This window comes from Schistocerca serialis, chromosome 6, assembly GCF_023864345.2.
Source record: "Schistocerca serialis cubense isolate TAMUIC-IGC-003099 chromosome 6, iqSchSeri2.2, whole genome shotgun sequence".
Taxonomy (NCBI): domain Eukaryota; kingdom Metazoa; phylum Arthropoda; class Insecta; order Orthoptera; family Acrididae; genus Schistocerca; species Schistocerca serialis.
The window spans coordinates 334,554,244-334,572,317 of record NC_064643.1 but is presented as its reverse complement, the minus strand read 5'-3'; the positions used below and the strand labels follow the sequence as shown (position 1 = coordinate 334,572,317).

The 18,074-nt window shown below is 43.7% G+C and overlaps 1 protein-coding gene across 1 annotated transcript in view; it reads left to right on the top strand.

Annotated features, from left to right (window-relative positions):
- The window catches only part of LOC126483655 (COP9 signalosome complex subunit 2), a 96,772-nt gene that overhangs the window by 67,088 nt on the left and 11,610 nt on the right, over window positions 1-18,074 (top strand). Inside the window, exon 8 of the mRNA XM_050106717.1 lies at window positions 8,129-8,270. Within this exon, the coding sequence (XP_049962674.1) occupies window positions 8,129-8,270 (142 nt within the window). The remainder of the gene's footprint in view (window positions 1-8,128; window positions 8,271-18,074) is intronic.

Here is an 18,074-nt window from a genome sequence, read left to right as displayed (position 1 = left end):
TTGATCAATTCCCTAAACCTTTACTACTTTCGGGAGATTTTTAATGCCGATAACCCATTTTGGGATGGCGCCATGCTTACTGGCCGAGGCAGAAATGTCTCAGTTCAACCTCTGTCTCTTAAACACTGGGGCTGCCACACATTTCAGTGTGGCTCATGGTAGTTACTCGGCCATTGATTTATCAGTTTGCAACCCAGGACTTCACCCATGTATCCATTGGAGAGCACATGATGATCTGTGTGGTAATGACCATTTCCCCATCTTCCTGTCACTGCCCCAGCATCAGTCCCACGGATGCCTGCCCAGATGGGCTTTAAACAAAGCGGACTGGGAAACTTTCACCTGTGCTGTCACCGTTGAATCTCCCGCACACGGTACCATCAATGTCATGGTTGAGCAGGTGACTACAACAATTGTTTTTGCGGCAGAAAACGTGATCCCTCGCTCTTTAGGGTACCCAAGGTGTAGGGCAGTCCCTTGGTGGTTGCCGGAAGTCGCTGAAGCAATTAAGGAGAGTCAGTAGGCTCCACAGTGGCATAAGCAGCACCCTTCCCTGTAGCACCTCATAGCCTTGAAACGGCTCCGTGCCCACATTCGCCAACTTATCAAATGACGGAATCAGGACTGTTGGGAGAAATATGTCTCAACCATTGGGTGCCACACATCAACTTCCCTAGTCTGGGCAAAGATCAAACGTCTTTTTGGATACCAGGCCCCAACAGGTATCCTCGGTGTTACCATAAATGGCGTGTTATCTACCAACGCAAACGCAATTGCTGAGTACTTTCCTGAGCACTTTGCTCGAACCTCTGCATCGGAGAATTACCCCAAGCCTTTCGCACACTTAAACGGTGGCTAGAAGGGAACATCCTCTCATTCACTACACGCCGCAGCAAATCCTGTAACGACCCATTTACAGGGTGGGAGCTCCTCAGTGCCCTTGCACATTGCCCTGACACAGCTCTTGGGCCTGATAGGATCCACAGCCAGATGATTAAATATCTCTCATCTGACTACAAGCGACATCTCCTCGTCATCTTCAACCAGATCTGGTGCGATGTCATCTTTCCATCGCGATGGCGGGAGAGCACAATCATTCCAGTGCTCAAACCCGGTAAAAACCCGCTTGGTGTGGAAAGCTATCAGCCTCACCAACATTCTTTGTAAACTGCTGGAACGTATGGTATGTCGGCAGTTGGATTCGGTCCTGAAGTCACGTGGCCTGCTAGCTCCATGTCAGGGCGGCTTCCTCCGGGGTCGCTCTACCACTGACAATCTTGTGTCCATCGAGACTGGCGCGTAGCGGGATGTGACGTCAGCGATAACCTGCTGGGTTACACTGCGCCGCAGCACAAAACGTTATTCGCTCTGCGAACATCAAGGAGTGCGGACGCATAGCACTGGGTCTTGCTGGGCGTTGGCTTGCTACGTTGACTTGTGTTAACGTGCCTCAGCAATGCCTCTGCGATGTCTAGGTTACCGTCGTCGCTGGCGGCGCAATGTACCTGTGTATCGGAGCTTAAAAGCAATTGATATTACTTGGCTGGGCAGTTTAATAAACAGCAATTAATTGGAGGTCCAAATGTGTTTCGTGGACTTCGTCTGAACTTTACGTGTGATGTACAAGCTGTGTTTGGAGGCTCAACATGGCTTACCTTGGCTGTTGTTTGGGGCAATCATGCTGACTATCGTGGCCTTGAAGCATTTCCAGATACCAATATTATTGCTTGGAAGACTTGGAGTATTGCTGAGACTACAGGACTGTTGGCTAAACAGCCTTATGGTACATTGTTTCCCAACATGCCATTCATTTTGTCTACGAGGAAGAAGAAGAAATTAAATGCTGATGAGTATTTGTTCATATGGGCCAAAGTCGGAAATGGCAATTGTAAAATAAATATTAATGGTGACCATATGTTGTATTATAGACAATAAAAATTCCTTATCTCGTTTTTAAGAAACTATTAACAATAATCTTTATTTGAACTGGACGTAATATCTCTGACTTGGAATATTTTATTTGTGGCATTAAGCTCTTCGGCCAACATAGCGGCGCCAAAGGGCGCACGGGCCTTAGTTTTACTAGGCCCGTGATGCTGGAAAATCGCGTTCAAGGTCACCTTCGGCCGCCGCTTGGCCAGAAGTTGCGGTTGCTGCTGCACGCTGAGACTGGCGCGTAGCAGGATGTGATGTCAGCGATAAGCTGCTGGGTTACACTGCGCCGCAGCACGGAGCGTTATTCGTTCTGCGAACATCGAGGAGTGCGGACGCATAGCACTGGGTCTCGCTGGGCTTGGCTTGCTAAGTTCCCGTTTCGTATCAGCGCACACTCCACTGCATAGTGAAAATCTCATTCTGGAAATAATCAGTCATAATTTTTTAAAAATATATGTTCAATTTTTTTTAAATCCAGTTTTGTTTCTGTAAGTAAAAAAAAAAAACATTGTAGGTAGAAATGTTTTGGTGGTTCAGCAGGAGCAGATACTAAGAGGTAACATAATGTAAAATTAGATACTCATATCTGTAATAGTTCCTGAGATAAGGGGTCGTATAATTTTTAAAATAGTCATTTTCAGGAAACCGACTTTAAATGTTTCATTTGCTATTAAATCGTGAATGGAGGCATGCCAGCTCCTAAAAACAGCCAGGCGCATAATCAGCATTATATGGATCCTGTTCTTGGTCATCCTGCAAACCTGAAAGCTTCTTTCTTCTCCTACCTCATACTTCTTTAGTCATTTCCTCTGTTGCACACTGGGCTTTCATGATCCTAAGTTGATCCATTCGTTGGGAGGCTTGCAGTGTGTTGGCTCCTGGAGTGATACCAAGTTTCTCTAGTGCCCTAATTCTTCCCTTATCACTATCATTGAACGATGTTACAGCATCTGCATGAGCTTTGAGGTATTTGCACCATGAATCAACACCAGGTGGGCAAAGACCCTGTATAGATGTATCATCAGTGGCTAATTTTTGGGAGAATGTAGCCCACACTGCTCTTTTCATCCCTTGTAAGTCAGGTGTATTGTTTCTGATTGCCGTTCTATAATGTTGCTGGAGTTTGTCAATATTTTTGTGTGCAAGTCTCCCTTTACCATTTAGAGTCTCCACAGAATGCTTGTGGAATACCGCCATTTCTGTTTACACACTGCATCCAACCTTTTAACACGAACATTGATATGAATTCATGGAATAAATAGCTGAAAACCACAGCCTTCTAGATTGAATAGTTCCAGAGACATAGATACTTAAGGAAGTAAGTGCAGAATGACTGGATTTTTTTTAGACTTGCACTATTCAGTTTGAAATAATAAAAACTATGCTTTGTTGGAATTAATCAACAAATGACCCATCAAATTATTCGAGAGAGATAAAATATTATGAAGAGATAATAATTGGAAAAGATCACTTTTTGATCAATTTTGCCATATACTTCCCTAAAGGAGCTCTGCACTCAGGTCTGCCACCTAATCAAAGCTAGAATGCTGGGAACGGTATGTTTCAACTGTCGGATCACATACCTCTCCTTTGCAGGTTTGTTCTAAGATCAGACGTCCCTATGGTACCAGACACGTGCACGTGTACCTGATATTACCTTGAATGTACTGTCTGCTGACCCAGATGCTGTTGCTGAACATTTTGCTCTGCATTGTGCTCGAGCCTCAGCATCGGAATCGGAGAATTATCAGCTGGCCTTTCGTGTCCTAAAACAGCAGGTGGAGTGAAAGCAATTGTCTTTCACTACTCATCACGTGGTGTCATATAATGCTTCGTTCAGCAAGTGGTAATTTGTCATGTCCTAGCCCACTGCCCCAGGGCCACACTGTATCGAGAACCAAATAGTCAAGCACCTGTTGGTGGATTGTCGCCATCATTTCCTTGCCATCTTCAATCACATATGGAGTAAGGGCAAGTTCCCGTCGCAGTGGGGAGAAAGCATCATTGTCCCAGTGCTAAAATGAGGTAAGCACCGTCTAGAGATAGACAGTTACCGCCAAATAAATCTCACCAATATTCTCTGTAAGGTGCTTGAATGCATGGTGAGCTGACAGCAGTGTTGGCTCCTTGAATCTCGGGGTCTTCTGGCTCCATCCCAGGATGGTTTACGCAAGGCCATTCCACTGCTGATAACCTGGTTTACCTGGAGTCTGCCACCTGAATAGCTTTGCTCAACTTCAGCATCTTACAGCCATCTTCTTTGACCTGCAAAAGACTTATGACACCACTTGGTGACACTATACCCTTGCTACCTTACAAAAGTGCAGTCTCTGGGATTGGCTCCCAATTTGTATCCAGAACTTCCTGTTGCACTGTATGTTTCAGTTTCAATTTGGTACTTCCCACATTACCCCCATATCCAAGAGAGTGGGATCCCACAGGGCTCTGTACTTAGTGTCCCTCTCTATCGACATCAAAGGTCTAGCAGCAGCTGTGGGGTCCCCAGTTTCACCCTCCTTGGATGCTGATGACTTTTGCCTCTACTATTCCTCCTCTAGTATGGGTATCACTGAACATAGACTGCAAGATGCCATTCAAAAGGTGCAGTCATGGGCCTTCATTTTTAGCTTTTCACTTTCAGCTGTCAAGACTCAGGTCATGCATTTCTATCAACATTGTACCCACAACCAGAACTTTACCTCGTTGTTGTGAAGACTTGTTGCTTTCTAGGACTGGTCTTTGATTCTCGGTTGGTACAGATTCCCCATGTTCACCATCTTAAGTGGTTGTGCTGACTGCACTTTAAGGCCTGATAAATCTCATCTTGATTATGAGGGTCTGTCTTATGGTTCAGCATCACCCTCAGCATTGAGTATACTGGATCCAACGCACCACTGTGGGGTTCAGCTTGTGACAGGAGCCTTTGGAACTAATCCTGTGAACAGCTTACTCGTGGAGGCTGGGTACCTCCATTATGGATCAGGCATCAACAACAACTTGTCGATCATGCTACCCATGTTCACAGCTCCCCTAAGCAACCGAACTACCGTCTCCTCATTCCAAACACAGAAATCCATCTCCCGCAGCAGAGACCCAGATCAGGGATTATGATCACTATTCCATTTGCTCTTCCACCTCTCTTCTGAACCCAATCACGTACACCTCCATGGTGCATCCCTCTGCCACAGCTTCATCCTGATCTACCACATGATCCGAAAGACTTGGTCCCTCCGCCACCAATTTTTCTCCAACCTTGGAGCATCTCGAAGGTTGCTGGCGGTGTGGGCTTTGCTTATACCCTCACGGGACATACTGAACTGCACTCCTTGCTGGATGGCTGTAGTGTTTCCATTGCTGAGTTGGTAGCCGTCTCTCATGCTCTGAAACATATTCATTCCTGTGTCGGTGCGTCCTTTCTCATCTGGAGCGTCCCCTTGAGCAGTTTGCAAGCTCTCGACTAGTGTTACCCTTGCCAGCCCATGGTCATTGCTGTTCAGGACTCCCTGTATGCCCTCGAGCAATGTGGACACTCGGTGACTTCTGTCTGGGCCCCGGACCACTTCAGGATACCCGGCAATGAACTCAGTGATAGCCTGGCCAAACAGGCTACCAGTAATCAGCCTCCTGAGATAGGTATTTTGGAAGAAGACCTCAGATCGTATTATGCTGCCAAGTTTTAGGAATTTGGAATGGCTTACTCTGACTTCACCAAACAAACTACGGGTGATAAAGGAGACTATGAATCTTGGAAGTCATCCACGCACGCATCTTACAAGGACTGTAATGTCCTTTGCCGGCTCCTCATCAACCATAATTGGCCGACTCATAAGTCACCTCCTCTGTTGCAAGGACCCACCCCACTGTCGTTGTGCTTCCTGTTTGCCAGTGGTCCACATTCTGCTGGATTGTTCCAACCTATCCACCCTGCGACCCTCTCTTAATCTCCCTGACTCGATACCCCTGGTCTTAGGACATGATGCCTCAACAGCTGGCTTAGTTTTACGTTTTATTTGTGAAGTAAGCTTTTACCTCTCTCTTTAAGGAAATGCATTTAACCTTATTGGCCCATTGAGGGGTTGGCAGAATACTGTTGCCTCTTCTGCCCAGACTGGGCTGTGGCTATCTGGGCTTGGTGGTCCAACCTGGTCATCACCTTACCTGCTCTTGTACTCTTCTTCCCCCCTCTCACATGATCCATCAGACTTGTTCATCTTTTGTCTCTCTGTGCATTTTTTGACCCATCCATGTTGCTAATCTTTTGCAGGAAATTTTTGAGTGGAGTACCTGTGGTAAGTGGTAGGGGCTGAGGGATGTATGTCCCCTCATTGCACATTGCTTTTGGGAGCTTCTGGCTGCTCACTAGATGGGGCAACTCGTCTGCCTTTCTTCGTCTGTCTCCTTTTTTTGTGTTTGTCCTTTATCTCACCTTTGTTGGTGTTTCATAGACCTTTGTATTCTATTCCCCTGGCTTTTCTGTGGTAGGTTATCTCTGATCTACAGTCATTTAGATGTGTTTGTCTGAGGAAAAATGCTGATTACCTGGTAGTTTGGTCCCTTTAATCATCCAGCCAATGAGTAACCTGTAGCTCAAGTAGAAGATAAGAATTGATAAATGAAACTTAACTGCAAAATATATACACTCCTGGAAATTGAAATAAGAACACCGTGAATTCATTGTCCCAGGAAGGGGAAACTTTATTGACACATTCCTGGGGTCAGATACATCACATGATCACACTGACAGAACCACAGGCACATAGACACAGGCAACAGAGCATGCACAATGTCGGCACTAGTACAGTGTATATCCACCTTTCGCAGCAATGCAGGCTGCTATTCTCCCATGGAGACGATCGTAGAGATGCTGGATGTAGTCCTGTGGAACGGCTTGCCATGCCATTTCCACCTGGCGCCTCAGTTGGACCAGCGTTCGTGCTGGACGTGCAGACCGCGTGAGACGACGCTTCATCCAGTCCCAAACATGCTCAATGGGGGACAGATCCGGAGATCTTGCTGGCCAGGGTAGCTGACTTACACCTTCTAGAGCATGTTGGGTAGCACGGGATACATGCGGACGTGCATTGTCCTGTTGGAACAGCAAGTTCCCTTGCCGGTCTAGGAATGGTAGAACGATGGGTTCGATGACGGTTTGGATGTACCGTGTACGGCCAGTGTAGGAGATCGCTCCCCACACCATGATGCCGGGTGTTGGCCCTGTGTGCCTCGGTCGTATGCAGTCCTGATTGTGGCGCTCACCTGCACGGCGCCAAACACGCATACGACCATCATTGGCACCAAGGCAGAAGCGACTCTCATCGCTGAAGACGACACGTCTCCATTCGTCCCTCCATTCAAACCTGTCGCGACACCACTGGAGGCGGGCTGCACGATGTTGGGGCGTGAGCGGAAGACGGCCTAACGGTGTGCGGGACCGTAGCCCAGCTTCATGGAGACTGTTGCGAATGGTCCTCGCCGATACCCCAGGAGCAACAGTGTCCCTAATTTGCTGGGAAGTGGCGGTGCGGTCCCCTACGGCACTGCGTAGGATCCTACGGTCTTGGCGTGCATCCGTGCGTCGCTGCGGTCCGGTCCCAGGTCGACGGGCACGTGCATCTTCCGCCGACCACTGGCGACAACATTGATGTACTGTGGAGACCTCACGCCCCACGTGTTGAGCAATTCGGCGGTACGTCCACCCGGCCTCCCGCATGCCCGCTATACGCCCTCGCTCAAAGTCCGTCAACTGCACATACGGTTCACGTCCACGCTGTCGCGGCATGCTACCAGTGTTAAAGACTGCGATGGAGCTCCGTATGCCACGGCAAACTGGCTGACACTGACGGCGGCGGTGCACAAATGCTGCGCAGCTAGCGCCATTCGACGGCCGACACCGCGGTTCCTGGTGTGTCCGCTGTGCCGTGCGTGTGATCATTGCTTGTACAGCCCTCTCGCAGTGTCCGGAGCAAGTATGGTGGGTCTGACACACCGGTGTCAATGTGTTCTTTTTTCCATTTCCAGGAGTGTATATATGTGTGTGTGTGTGTGTGTGTGTGTGTGTGTGTGTGTGTGTGTGTGTGTGTGTGTGTGTGTGTGTGTGTGTGGAGCATACTGTTTGTGATGATGATGATGATGATGATGATGATGATTTCCCCTCACAATTTCAGCAATTTGTTATTGTAATTTTTGGTTCCAGATCTGTTGCGGAATATAAGAACACAAGTACTTATTAAGCTCATCACACCATACACACGAATTCACATCCCTTTTATCTCTAAAGAGCTGAATATTGATGCAAGTGAAGTTGAGAGCCTACTGGTGTCCTGCATTCTGGACAGGTAAGCTTACCGAAACATTACTGATAAAATCTAAAGAAATGGCATAATACGGATCTACTAAGTACCCTGTAGTAAATGTTGATCGCACCAGCAAAAGTAGATTATCACAGCAGCTCTTTTTGAGCAGACTGTTTGCAACATTAACACTGAAAATATCACTACAATTTGTAAGTGCACCTAAATGTTATATTTTAGTGATTAAAATGCTGCTGCATAAGTTAAAGGTAGTTAAAAGTTCAGTTTTAGTGCATCTGCAGCTGTAAGTGTGTTAGTATGTGTGTGTTTGTAGCAACAAAGTGTATTTTGTTAAAATGTTGGTTTATTTTTATGCTGGGGTAGTGAATATAACGTAACCATGTCTCAGACTCTACCATAGTGACAGTTAAACTATGCATGCAAACACATCTTTGCTCTTCAGACATGTTGTACCTTAAATTTTAGCTTATTCTGTAATATTTAATACACTATCTGACAAAAAATGGAGACATGCAGAAGGTGAGGAGGAAATAAATTGAAATTTCATAGGTAGAGATTGTATGTGATGGTGTTTCAGTAATAACAAAATTGAACCAAATTTACAAAGAACTTAGCAGTGGAGCCCACTTATCAGTATGAGACTGCACCCTTTCTGGCCTGGGTGCATGAACTGATTATGCTGGGGAACATGTAATATAGCTGTTGCATCCTCTCCTGAGGCAGGTTGGACCGCAGTTGTTAAAATTGGTTCTCGATATCCAGAACACTGACATTGGGGCAAAGTTGACATCCTGACTGATGCTGCATATTTTGTCAGAGACAGTTCTGGGGATCTTGCTAACCATGGGAGTACCTCAACATCACACAGGCAGTTCATTGAGACACGTGCCATGTGTGGATGAGCATTCCCTGTTGAGAACTGGTACCACGATACTGTTGCATGAGAGGTTACACTTTTATGATGCAAGGTGTCCATGACATTGAAAGGTTACTTATCTGTGAGTCCTATTCTGCACTTGGTGTGTCAATAAGGAAAGTTCATTGGTTTGCTGTAATACAAGTTTTATGGAAAATATTCCAATAACATATACCACACAACTTGTAATTAATGTGACTTTGTTCACATTTATTTTGACTATTAGCAACATGAAGACCAGTTTTGGCCCTCAAATAAAATGTTTATCTCAGGCAGGCTCTTCCAACAGCCTGTTAATCTGTATGACAGTGGCAAATTACCTAAAGTGCACTTTCACATATGAAGTCTCACAGTTTAACATCAAAATTGGCTTTCAATTACGCGGTCATTGAATACAATAAACTTTCTGATCACTTATAGAAATGAACACAAACGTGACCAGAACCGCTCCTACAGCTGTATCGTGGTACCAATTTCCAACAGAACAAGGAATTTATTGACAGAATGAATCAGATTCATGATGTTTCTACGAGGGCTGTTCAATAAAGAATGATCATAATTTTTTATTTTATTTTACAACATACCTTTACTCATCCTCACAACTTTGATGGTCCTTTTCAAATTAGTCTCCCATGAATCGATGCACTTGTCCCAGCGTTTCTGCCAGTCTTCAAATACATGCTGGAAACCCTTTTCCTTCATTCAAAATTGGCTCCGCAGCCTTCACCACTGCTTCTGATGACTGATAATGCCTCTCACGAATGCGTTTCTTCTTGTTAGGAAATAGAAAAAAGTCACATGAGGCTAAATCTGGGCTATAGGGAGGGTGAGGGATGCACTTCACATTGATTTTTGCAAGATTTCAATAACAACAGTGGCAATATGTGGCCGCGCATTATTGTGGTGCAGCATCCAGCCTGGTTCACGGAAATGTGGTCTTTTGTGCATGATATGGACTTGCAATGTTTTCAGGACATCCCTGTAGTATTGTCCAGTTACTGACGTGTGTGCAGGTACAACAGGCTGATAAACCATTCCATGAATATCAAAAATGAGATGGCCATAACTTTCCCAGCAGAAGCAACCACTTTTGCTTTTTTGGGGGTTGGTGATGGAGATTTCCAAACTGAGCTTTGCTGTTTCCTCTCAGGATCAAAATGATGTAGCCAAGTTTCATCAGCAGTGATTACATTTGAAAGAAACTCTGGATCTTCCTCTAATATCAGCTTCAACTGCGTGCAGATCAGCACGTGAATGTTCTTTTGTTTGGGAACCAACAGTTGTGGAACCCATCGCGCACAAACACGTGTCACATGTAATTTTTTTGTCACCAATGTGTGGGTGGCACCCAATGAAATGTTCAGTATTTCAGAAAGTGTTCTTAAGGTAATTCATTGATCCTCTCTCACGATGACAGCAGCAGTGTTGATGTTTTCTTCCGTTAGAGCAATAACTGGAGCACTGTGTCCACTTCCCTTTGAAATTGATTGTCTCCCTTCTTTAAACATTTTAAACCATCTTCGAGCTGTGCTGTAGGGAAGAAAAGACTCAGCTGAAGATTTGTTGAGATGAAAGCAGAATTTCAAAGCCACATATTGTTCCTCACGTGTTACCTCCATTGCAGCAATAGGCGATACTGAACACATCTGAGCTGAAGATTTGTTGAGATGAAAGCAGAATTTCAAAGCCACATATTGTTCCTCACGTGTTACCTCCAATGCAGCAATAGGCGATACTGAACACATCTGACCTTGCCTGCCTCTCATAGGCGGGAACCAGGTGTCTCAACATTGAAACTATTACGGTGTGTTTGTTGCACATTAAGCTAACAGAATATCATAAGATTAAATTTCAGTGCAAGAAATTATGATCATTCTTTGTATTGATGTCATGTATTGATCTGGCACGGACTAAAGATTTTTGGGTTGAGTGTGCTATTTAAGGACTTGTGTATGAATGCTTTTGGGTTTGTGAAACTACATATTTGTCTGAAGAACCTGTATGTTTGAATTTACTAATTTTGTAAACTAAATGTCTCAACAAAGATGTGATTTACAAAGTATGTAGTGAGTTAATAAAATACAAAAGATCACTGAACTATTTTGTATGTCTGTGCTGATAATTATTAATTTATAAATACAGTTGTCATATTGAAAATTATTATAATTTATGCAAGTTCTTAATTTATTAATGAAGGATGTCATTAGGTCCAGAAAAATTACAGCATCAAAAGCATAGTGTCAAACTTTATAACTAAGCAGGTATAATGGCACAAAAGGCAATAGTAGTTTTGTGTTTCTAAACTTCAGTACCAATTATATTTTAAATTACTTAGTTTCAGTAAAATTAAAACATGTTATTGTAAAGTCTGGAGTCATGGATCTCCAGTGATATGTGTTGACATGTTCACGTTGAATGATTCTCAGTCAAAATTCTGTATTCCATTTTGTAATAAGATTTTCAGGCAGTAGTAACTTCTAATCAGAATGATTTCTAGTAAAATTAAATGTGCTATTGTAATCAGCATGTGAGTAATTGCAGCCTGAATAATGAGTTTGCATAAATTTACACAAAGTGCCATGTGATTAACATTTTGAAAGATTCAAGCATATATTACATATACATTATGCAGAAGAGTAAATTAAAAATCAGTACAACAGAAATAATTATTAGTAGTAGTGGAACAGTAGCAGCTGGTCCCAGCTTGCTATGTTGTAACATACAGTTGTGCTATCGGAGTTCCCTCATCCACTACCAGTCATGACCTGAAGTCACATCCTATGGCTCCTGAGGGGGCTCATGACAGTTATGTACATGCGCAGTGAGCACAGGACCCCCAGCTATTGCTGCAGTCTCTCATCTCAGACTATCTATGCTTCTTTTGCTTACTTCTCACAGTAGCAGCCTTTGATGTTCACCTGGCTATCCCCCAGGTTCTGCATGTCATTTATTTTAAATAACCTTTGGGCTGAAGCAATTTTTGTTCCTCTTCTGGATGGACCTTTATTCTAATTTTTTATGTAGTGTGGACAGACTGTGGAAAAACACCTTAAATAATTCCTACTGCATGCAGTGTTATAGATCACCTGCACATAGTACCTGCATAGTCTCGTACGCTTGAAAGACAACATGGTAGCCAATCTGATGTGGTGAGATCTTTATGTATCCTTTTGGTAGAGGCCCCAACACCACAGATGCACACTGGTGTTCCTGAGCTGCTAGGTCCCAGTGCATGCCACGGATGAGATAAGAGTCTTCCTGGGGCATCAGGACTCCCAGCAATGTCTCTTGTGCCAAATGTTCTTTACTGTGACTGCGTGGCACCTGTGGGGAGAACACTTGACTGGAGCTGGTAGCATCAAGGCTGATGCGTCGCACACGATGCGTACCAAATTAAACCAAAACATTGACCATTCTGACGTGGCTATTTCATCAGGGAGGTATAGAAATTTCAATGTGTGCAGTTATAATACTACTGATTTCCCTACTCTGGCTGCCTTGTGGGTAGGAGGAGCAAGTCAAATGATAGGGATGAGACAATTTATCCAGTATATGATATATACTCAAACAGATGGAGATACTTTTACTGCGACAAAACCATTATTTTCTATGGAACACATTGAAAATAAATTTGAAGCAATTGCGTCTCTGGGAAAAATCCGCAATGGATCGTTATTGGTTAAAGCCTCCACTGCTGCACAGCCTGCAGCTTTTGAGGCATATGAATGAGTGGGTGATATACTAGTGACCAGTGCTCCACATAAAACTGTGAATATGGTCCAAGGAGTCATCTGCCAGAGAGACCTTACCCTCCAGACAGATGAGAAGCTAGGAGCTAATCTGGAGTGGCAAGTCATATATTTCATTCAGCATTTACAAAAATATCCCAAGGATAACCAGACATTCAGTTCTTCTGTAGTTTTAAGATGCTACTGACTTTTAAAGAAATAGTTCTATAACAGCTGTGGATAAGACAAGACACGTTTTCACATCTCCTACCAGTCAGGAACACTAATCGTTGCCAGGAAAATGTATTGTTTTTTATGGTGCTGCTGATAGCTGTAAACAGAGCCCTCTGTTTTTTAAATGGGTCTTCCTTGACTGATTTTTAATACATAGTGACTCAGTGGGCAATCTCCAGGTCATTGACCAACATTACTCTTTACCCTGTGGTCTCTGCTATTCATCACTTTCCTGCTGAATTCAGTCATACTGACTGCTCGATTGTCTTTCTCAGAGTCACAAGTCATGTAGATTTTTCCAGGGAATGAAGTGGCAGAGCGTTTTGCTAGAGAAGCAATCCCCCTCCCTCACTCACTTCGACAATCCCAAGTGCTGATTTTTCGGTGCAAATAAGACCTCTTTGCACTTGAAGATGGAATTACATCTGACTCTAACAATCTCTGCACCATCAAGGACTACTGCTACGTGCCACTGCTCCTTCCGTTCCTCCTGGAAGGAATCAACCATCCTATGTTGCCTCTGCATTGGTCATACCAGGCAAACTCATAGCTTTTGTTACGTAACAAGCCTTGCAGACATTGGCTCATATCCCCCCCCCCCCCCCCCCTTCCTTCTGGCCCTCAGTGCTAATCATTATGTTCTGAATTCCTTGCCTCCAGTATTAGCAGGCAATTCATGGACACTTGATCTGGTTTTCCACTTTCTTCATGAAAGTGGTTTTTATTCTCAGATGTAAGGTTTTAACCTATCTTCAGGGTGGTTGTGGTTGGGGCATCATCCCTCACTGCATCTTGTGTCTGTGGGACCTTTCGTCCTCGACCAGTTAACTCTTTCGTCCCTCTTTTACTGTTTTAATTGCTGTTAGATGCACTTTGCCTCCTTTTCTGCTACTTTTGTTTACCTTTTTAGGGGTAGTACTCTATTGAATAGTGGGCACTCCTTATTCCTTGACTGTAATGGATCATGGGTGGGACAGCTGTGGGTGTGACACCTCTCATTGTGCACAGAGCCCCAGGGACACCCACCTGCTGCTTTGTCTACTTCTCTCATATCGGTTTTTTTTTTTTAATTTTTTTTTTTAATTGACCAACTCATGTCCATTGTGTTTCAGCCTTCTCATTTTTAATGTTCTGAATCTGCTCTACAAAGCATTCTTTGCTCTGTATTTGTCTGTGACGTTCAGTGGGCTGGCAGTGGTTGGATGTGGGCGAGGTCTCTGTCTCCTTGGTCAAGTCCTGGGAGACCCCTTGGCTACTGTGACTTCATGCCTGCATGACCCATACACTTCTCCATAAATACTAGTATTGCCTTCATTGTCTTGATTTTATAGCTCCTCTGTACTTTTGTCATTAGAACACATTCCTGGTGGACATCACTAATTTTGAAATAACTTGGATTGAGAGACTGATGACCTACCTTTTTAGTCTCTTAAACCTCAACCAACAAATCCTAACAAATGGCTCCCAGTACCATGATGCTAGGAGTAACATTACTGTGACTCTCCAAAACATTGAAAAATGGGACCTCTCACCATGTCACTGCCATATTCATTGACAGTAGTCATACAAGTTAGCACAGTTCATCGCTAAACACCATTCATCCGTATTCCATGATTCCTGGTCACAGCACCACTCCGATAGCATAAGTTTGTGTAACTGAGTAAATGGCAGCCTATACCTGGGGGTGAAAATTCCGTAGTCCAGATGTTGCTAGTCTCAGAGCAATGGTATGGGATGATGTAGAACATTGTAGAGAGTCCATTACTTGTTCTCAGAAGACAGGTGCAGATATAAAGGAATTACAATATGATTCGTGCACAATATGGTGATCCTCCCTTCAGATAGTCAGACTTGGTTGACCGGAACCTTGTCGACATCAGGTCACTGTCACATCTGAATGCCTCACGTATCTGGATATTGCGTGATTCAACTGGCTGACCAAATGGGTGCACATAATGAGACCCCTTTCAAACTCTGTCAGGTGCTGATAAATGTTGTCTCACACAAGTACATGGCATATATGTCCTTCACAGTGATCACTCAACAACTGACATGGACTTGTTAGCAACACTAAACACAAATAACACCAATGCACACTTTTTGCCATTCAACCTCTCATGGAGAATTGCAACTCAAATCATTTACATATGTGCTAATGATGTGTATGAAGTTACACTGATGTCTGACCATGCCTTTTGACTTCTTCACTTTTTTGTCATGCATCACATCTTGATGATTCTTCTGTAGATTACATGCCAGTAGCCTAAGCAAGCATTTGTGGGGGGGGGGGGGGGGGAAATTAATTGCAATTTCTTGTAGAACAGTGTCACTAAATTATATGTATATCAGTTAATCAGGCAGGCGGTGAGGCAATTGGTCAGTCAGTTAGTTATTTGCATGTTTCATGGTTCATAGTAGCGACTTCTCACTATGCTATGGAGTCAGTCAGTTTCACAATTGTACAGTGACTCTCTCTCTCTCTCTCTCTCTCTCTCTCTCTCTCTCTGTCCTCCTTTTTACAACCCCCCCCCCCCCCCCCCTCCAACACCACACTCAAATAAACTACACATTCCACAATTCTCCTGTGGAGTAGGAGCATTTTCAAGCATGTATCAGGTATGTTTCCAGCTTGAACTTAATTTTATCATCTACGAGCCTTTTGCTCATGGCTTTACCTGTGTACTAGTTAAACATACATTGCACACAGTGCCTCCTCCTCCCCCAATTTCTGCCCATCTCCTTCTCCCATCTCTCTGCCAGTACACTTATCCCCTGTCTTCCCACCTTGACCCTGCTGCCCTGTCTGCCCACACCTTGTTCCTGCCCCCCTGCCCCCCCCCCCCCCCTCCTCCGCTCTGCACACTCCCTCTCCCTCCAGATCTCTGTCAATAGTCTCCATCCATCTCCTCCTGCCCCAATCACCTTACACCTCCTCCCCGCCCTCTCTCCATCGATCTCCTCCTCCTCCTCCTCCTCCTCCTCCTCCTCCCCTCTGTCTGTCCGCTCCTCTATCCATCTCGAAGTCTCACCAGCAATGCACACCTGGATGAATAGCTCTGCGTAACAGATTGATAAAATAGGCGACACTACTGCAACACACCTGTCATGGCAGGCACCCTACACGTCAAGGGCTGGGAAGCCTTTTTCCATGTGATGTATGGGCTGCGTTAGTGAAACCAGTCGATAAGACAAACTGATAATGCTACTATTACTACTACACAAGAAGACTGTCTTACAGGGAAGCCTATATGCAGGGGCTAAAAAAAGTGGTTGCCATATCTCCACTAGTATTGGAGATCAGAGGCTATAAATACTACAGTGCCAATCCTTGTGAAGTTTGTTTTTTGTGTGCCATTTTTCGTTAAAATTGATCCAGAGGATTTACGTCACTGGGTAGACGATCAAACATTTTTATGTCTAAATACCTCATTTGTTTCTGTGCCACAACAAGGCCAAGTGATAGATAGTGTAAATAATTTCAACTTCTAGTGTTGTATTTATGAGTCTTAACAGTTATTTTGAAACATTGATTGATTGTTGACAACAAACCTCATTAGAGAAATCCGTGAGGCTGTTTTTATATGCCCAACTGTGTAAAGATCTGTCAATAAGGGATTCTAGATGGACATCACATACTATCTTTATCATGGCTCCTGTGGAGCAAGCACTTGCTCCTTGATGAACTAGCATCACTCACCCCCTCCGCCTCCCCCAGATATTAGTGAGTCGATATAAGGAGAATATGTTGACTTTCTTAAATTTTTAGCTCCAAAGTCTTCTATTATATATAATGTAAAAGTTGATGAGCCTAGATGTTTAAGATGACCGGTAACATGTGACTACCAGTTTAGGTTCTTATCAAGATAAACACCTAAGAATTTAGTGGATTCTGGTCCATTTATTATATTATCCTCAAACTTGTTTTTTCTGATTGTGTGGTCATGCCTTGTGCACCACTGAATTGCGCTTACCTGTTTTTCATTTTAATTCATTTACAATCCATTTCCAGGGAACTGGTTGGTAATTTTCATCAAAATATTACTTACGTTTTTCAGTATGGTGATTACTCCATTAGGCTTCATCAAAATACATGAATATTGAACAAAGAGAGATACTTCTGCTTCTTGGGTATATAGGATGTGCATGAATACAGCATAAGGCTTTAATACCTTTAAAACTATGCTAGATATTAACAAATGGTTTTCAACATATGACAACTCATAAAGTTTTGTTTCTTCATTCATACACATCAATGTGTGCACCCTTAATGGCATGGTTAATGTATAGTTGGAATTCCATGTCTCTCAGTGCACTGTTAAAGATCTCCCGAGTGACATGTTCAAATGCCTTGTGAATGCATGCCTTAAAGTCTTGTAGATCCCTAATCTTGGTTCGGTACACCAGATCCTTTACAAAATCCCACAGAAAGAAGTAGAGTGGTGTGAGGTCAGGGGATCATGACAGCCATGGAATTGGAACATCTGGTCCAATCCACCTATCTGGAAACTGTTTCCATAAATGATATTTGCCAGTAGTTGCTTGGGATGGTTCAATACCATGTTCGAAAATTTTGTTGCACTTTGGTGTCGGACCTCACCTGTGTGAACCAGGCCAAATACAGATCTGCTGTGGACTCCACGTTTTCTCAGGTTTTCGTGTTTGATTTTGCATCAAAATTGCATCACCTAGAAGGTTAAAAAAATAATAATAAAAAAATGAGTTTTTGTGTCACACGTGGAAAACCATTTGTTGATATCTAGTATAGTTATAAAGTCATCAGAACCTTAAACTTATGTTTTAAAGCTAATTTATAGACACCCTGTTTTGTGGAAAATCATTTTTATATAACAAGGACAGAGAAGACCCAATATTAATCCCTGTGTTACACTTGCAGTGATTATTCACCAATCAGAAGGTGCCCATTCATTGTGTATACCCCAAAATTTCTCA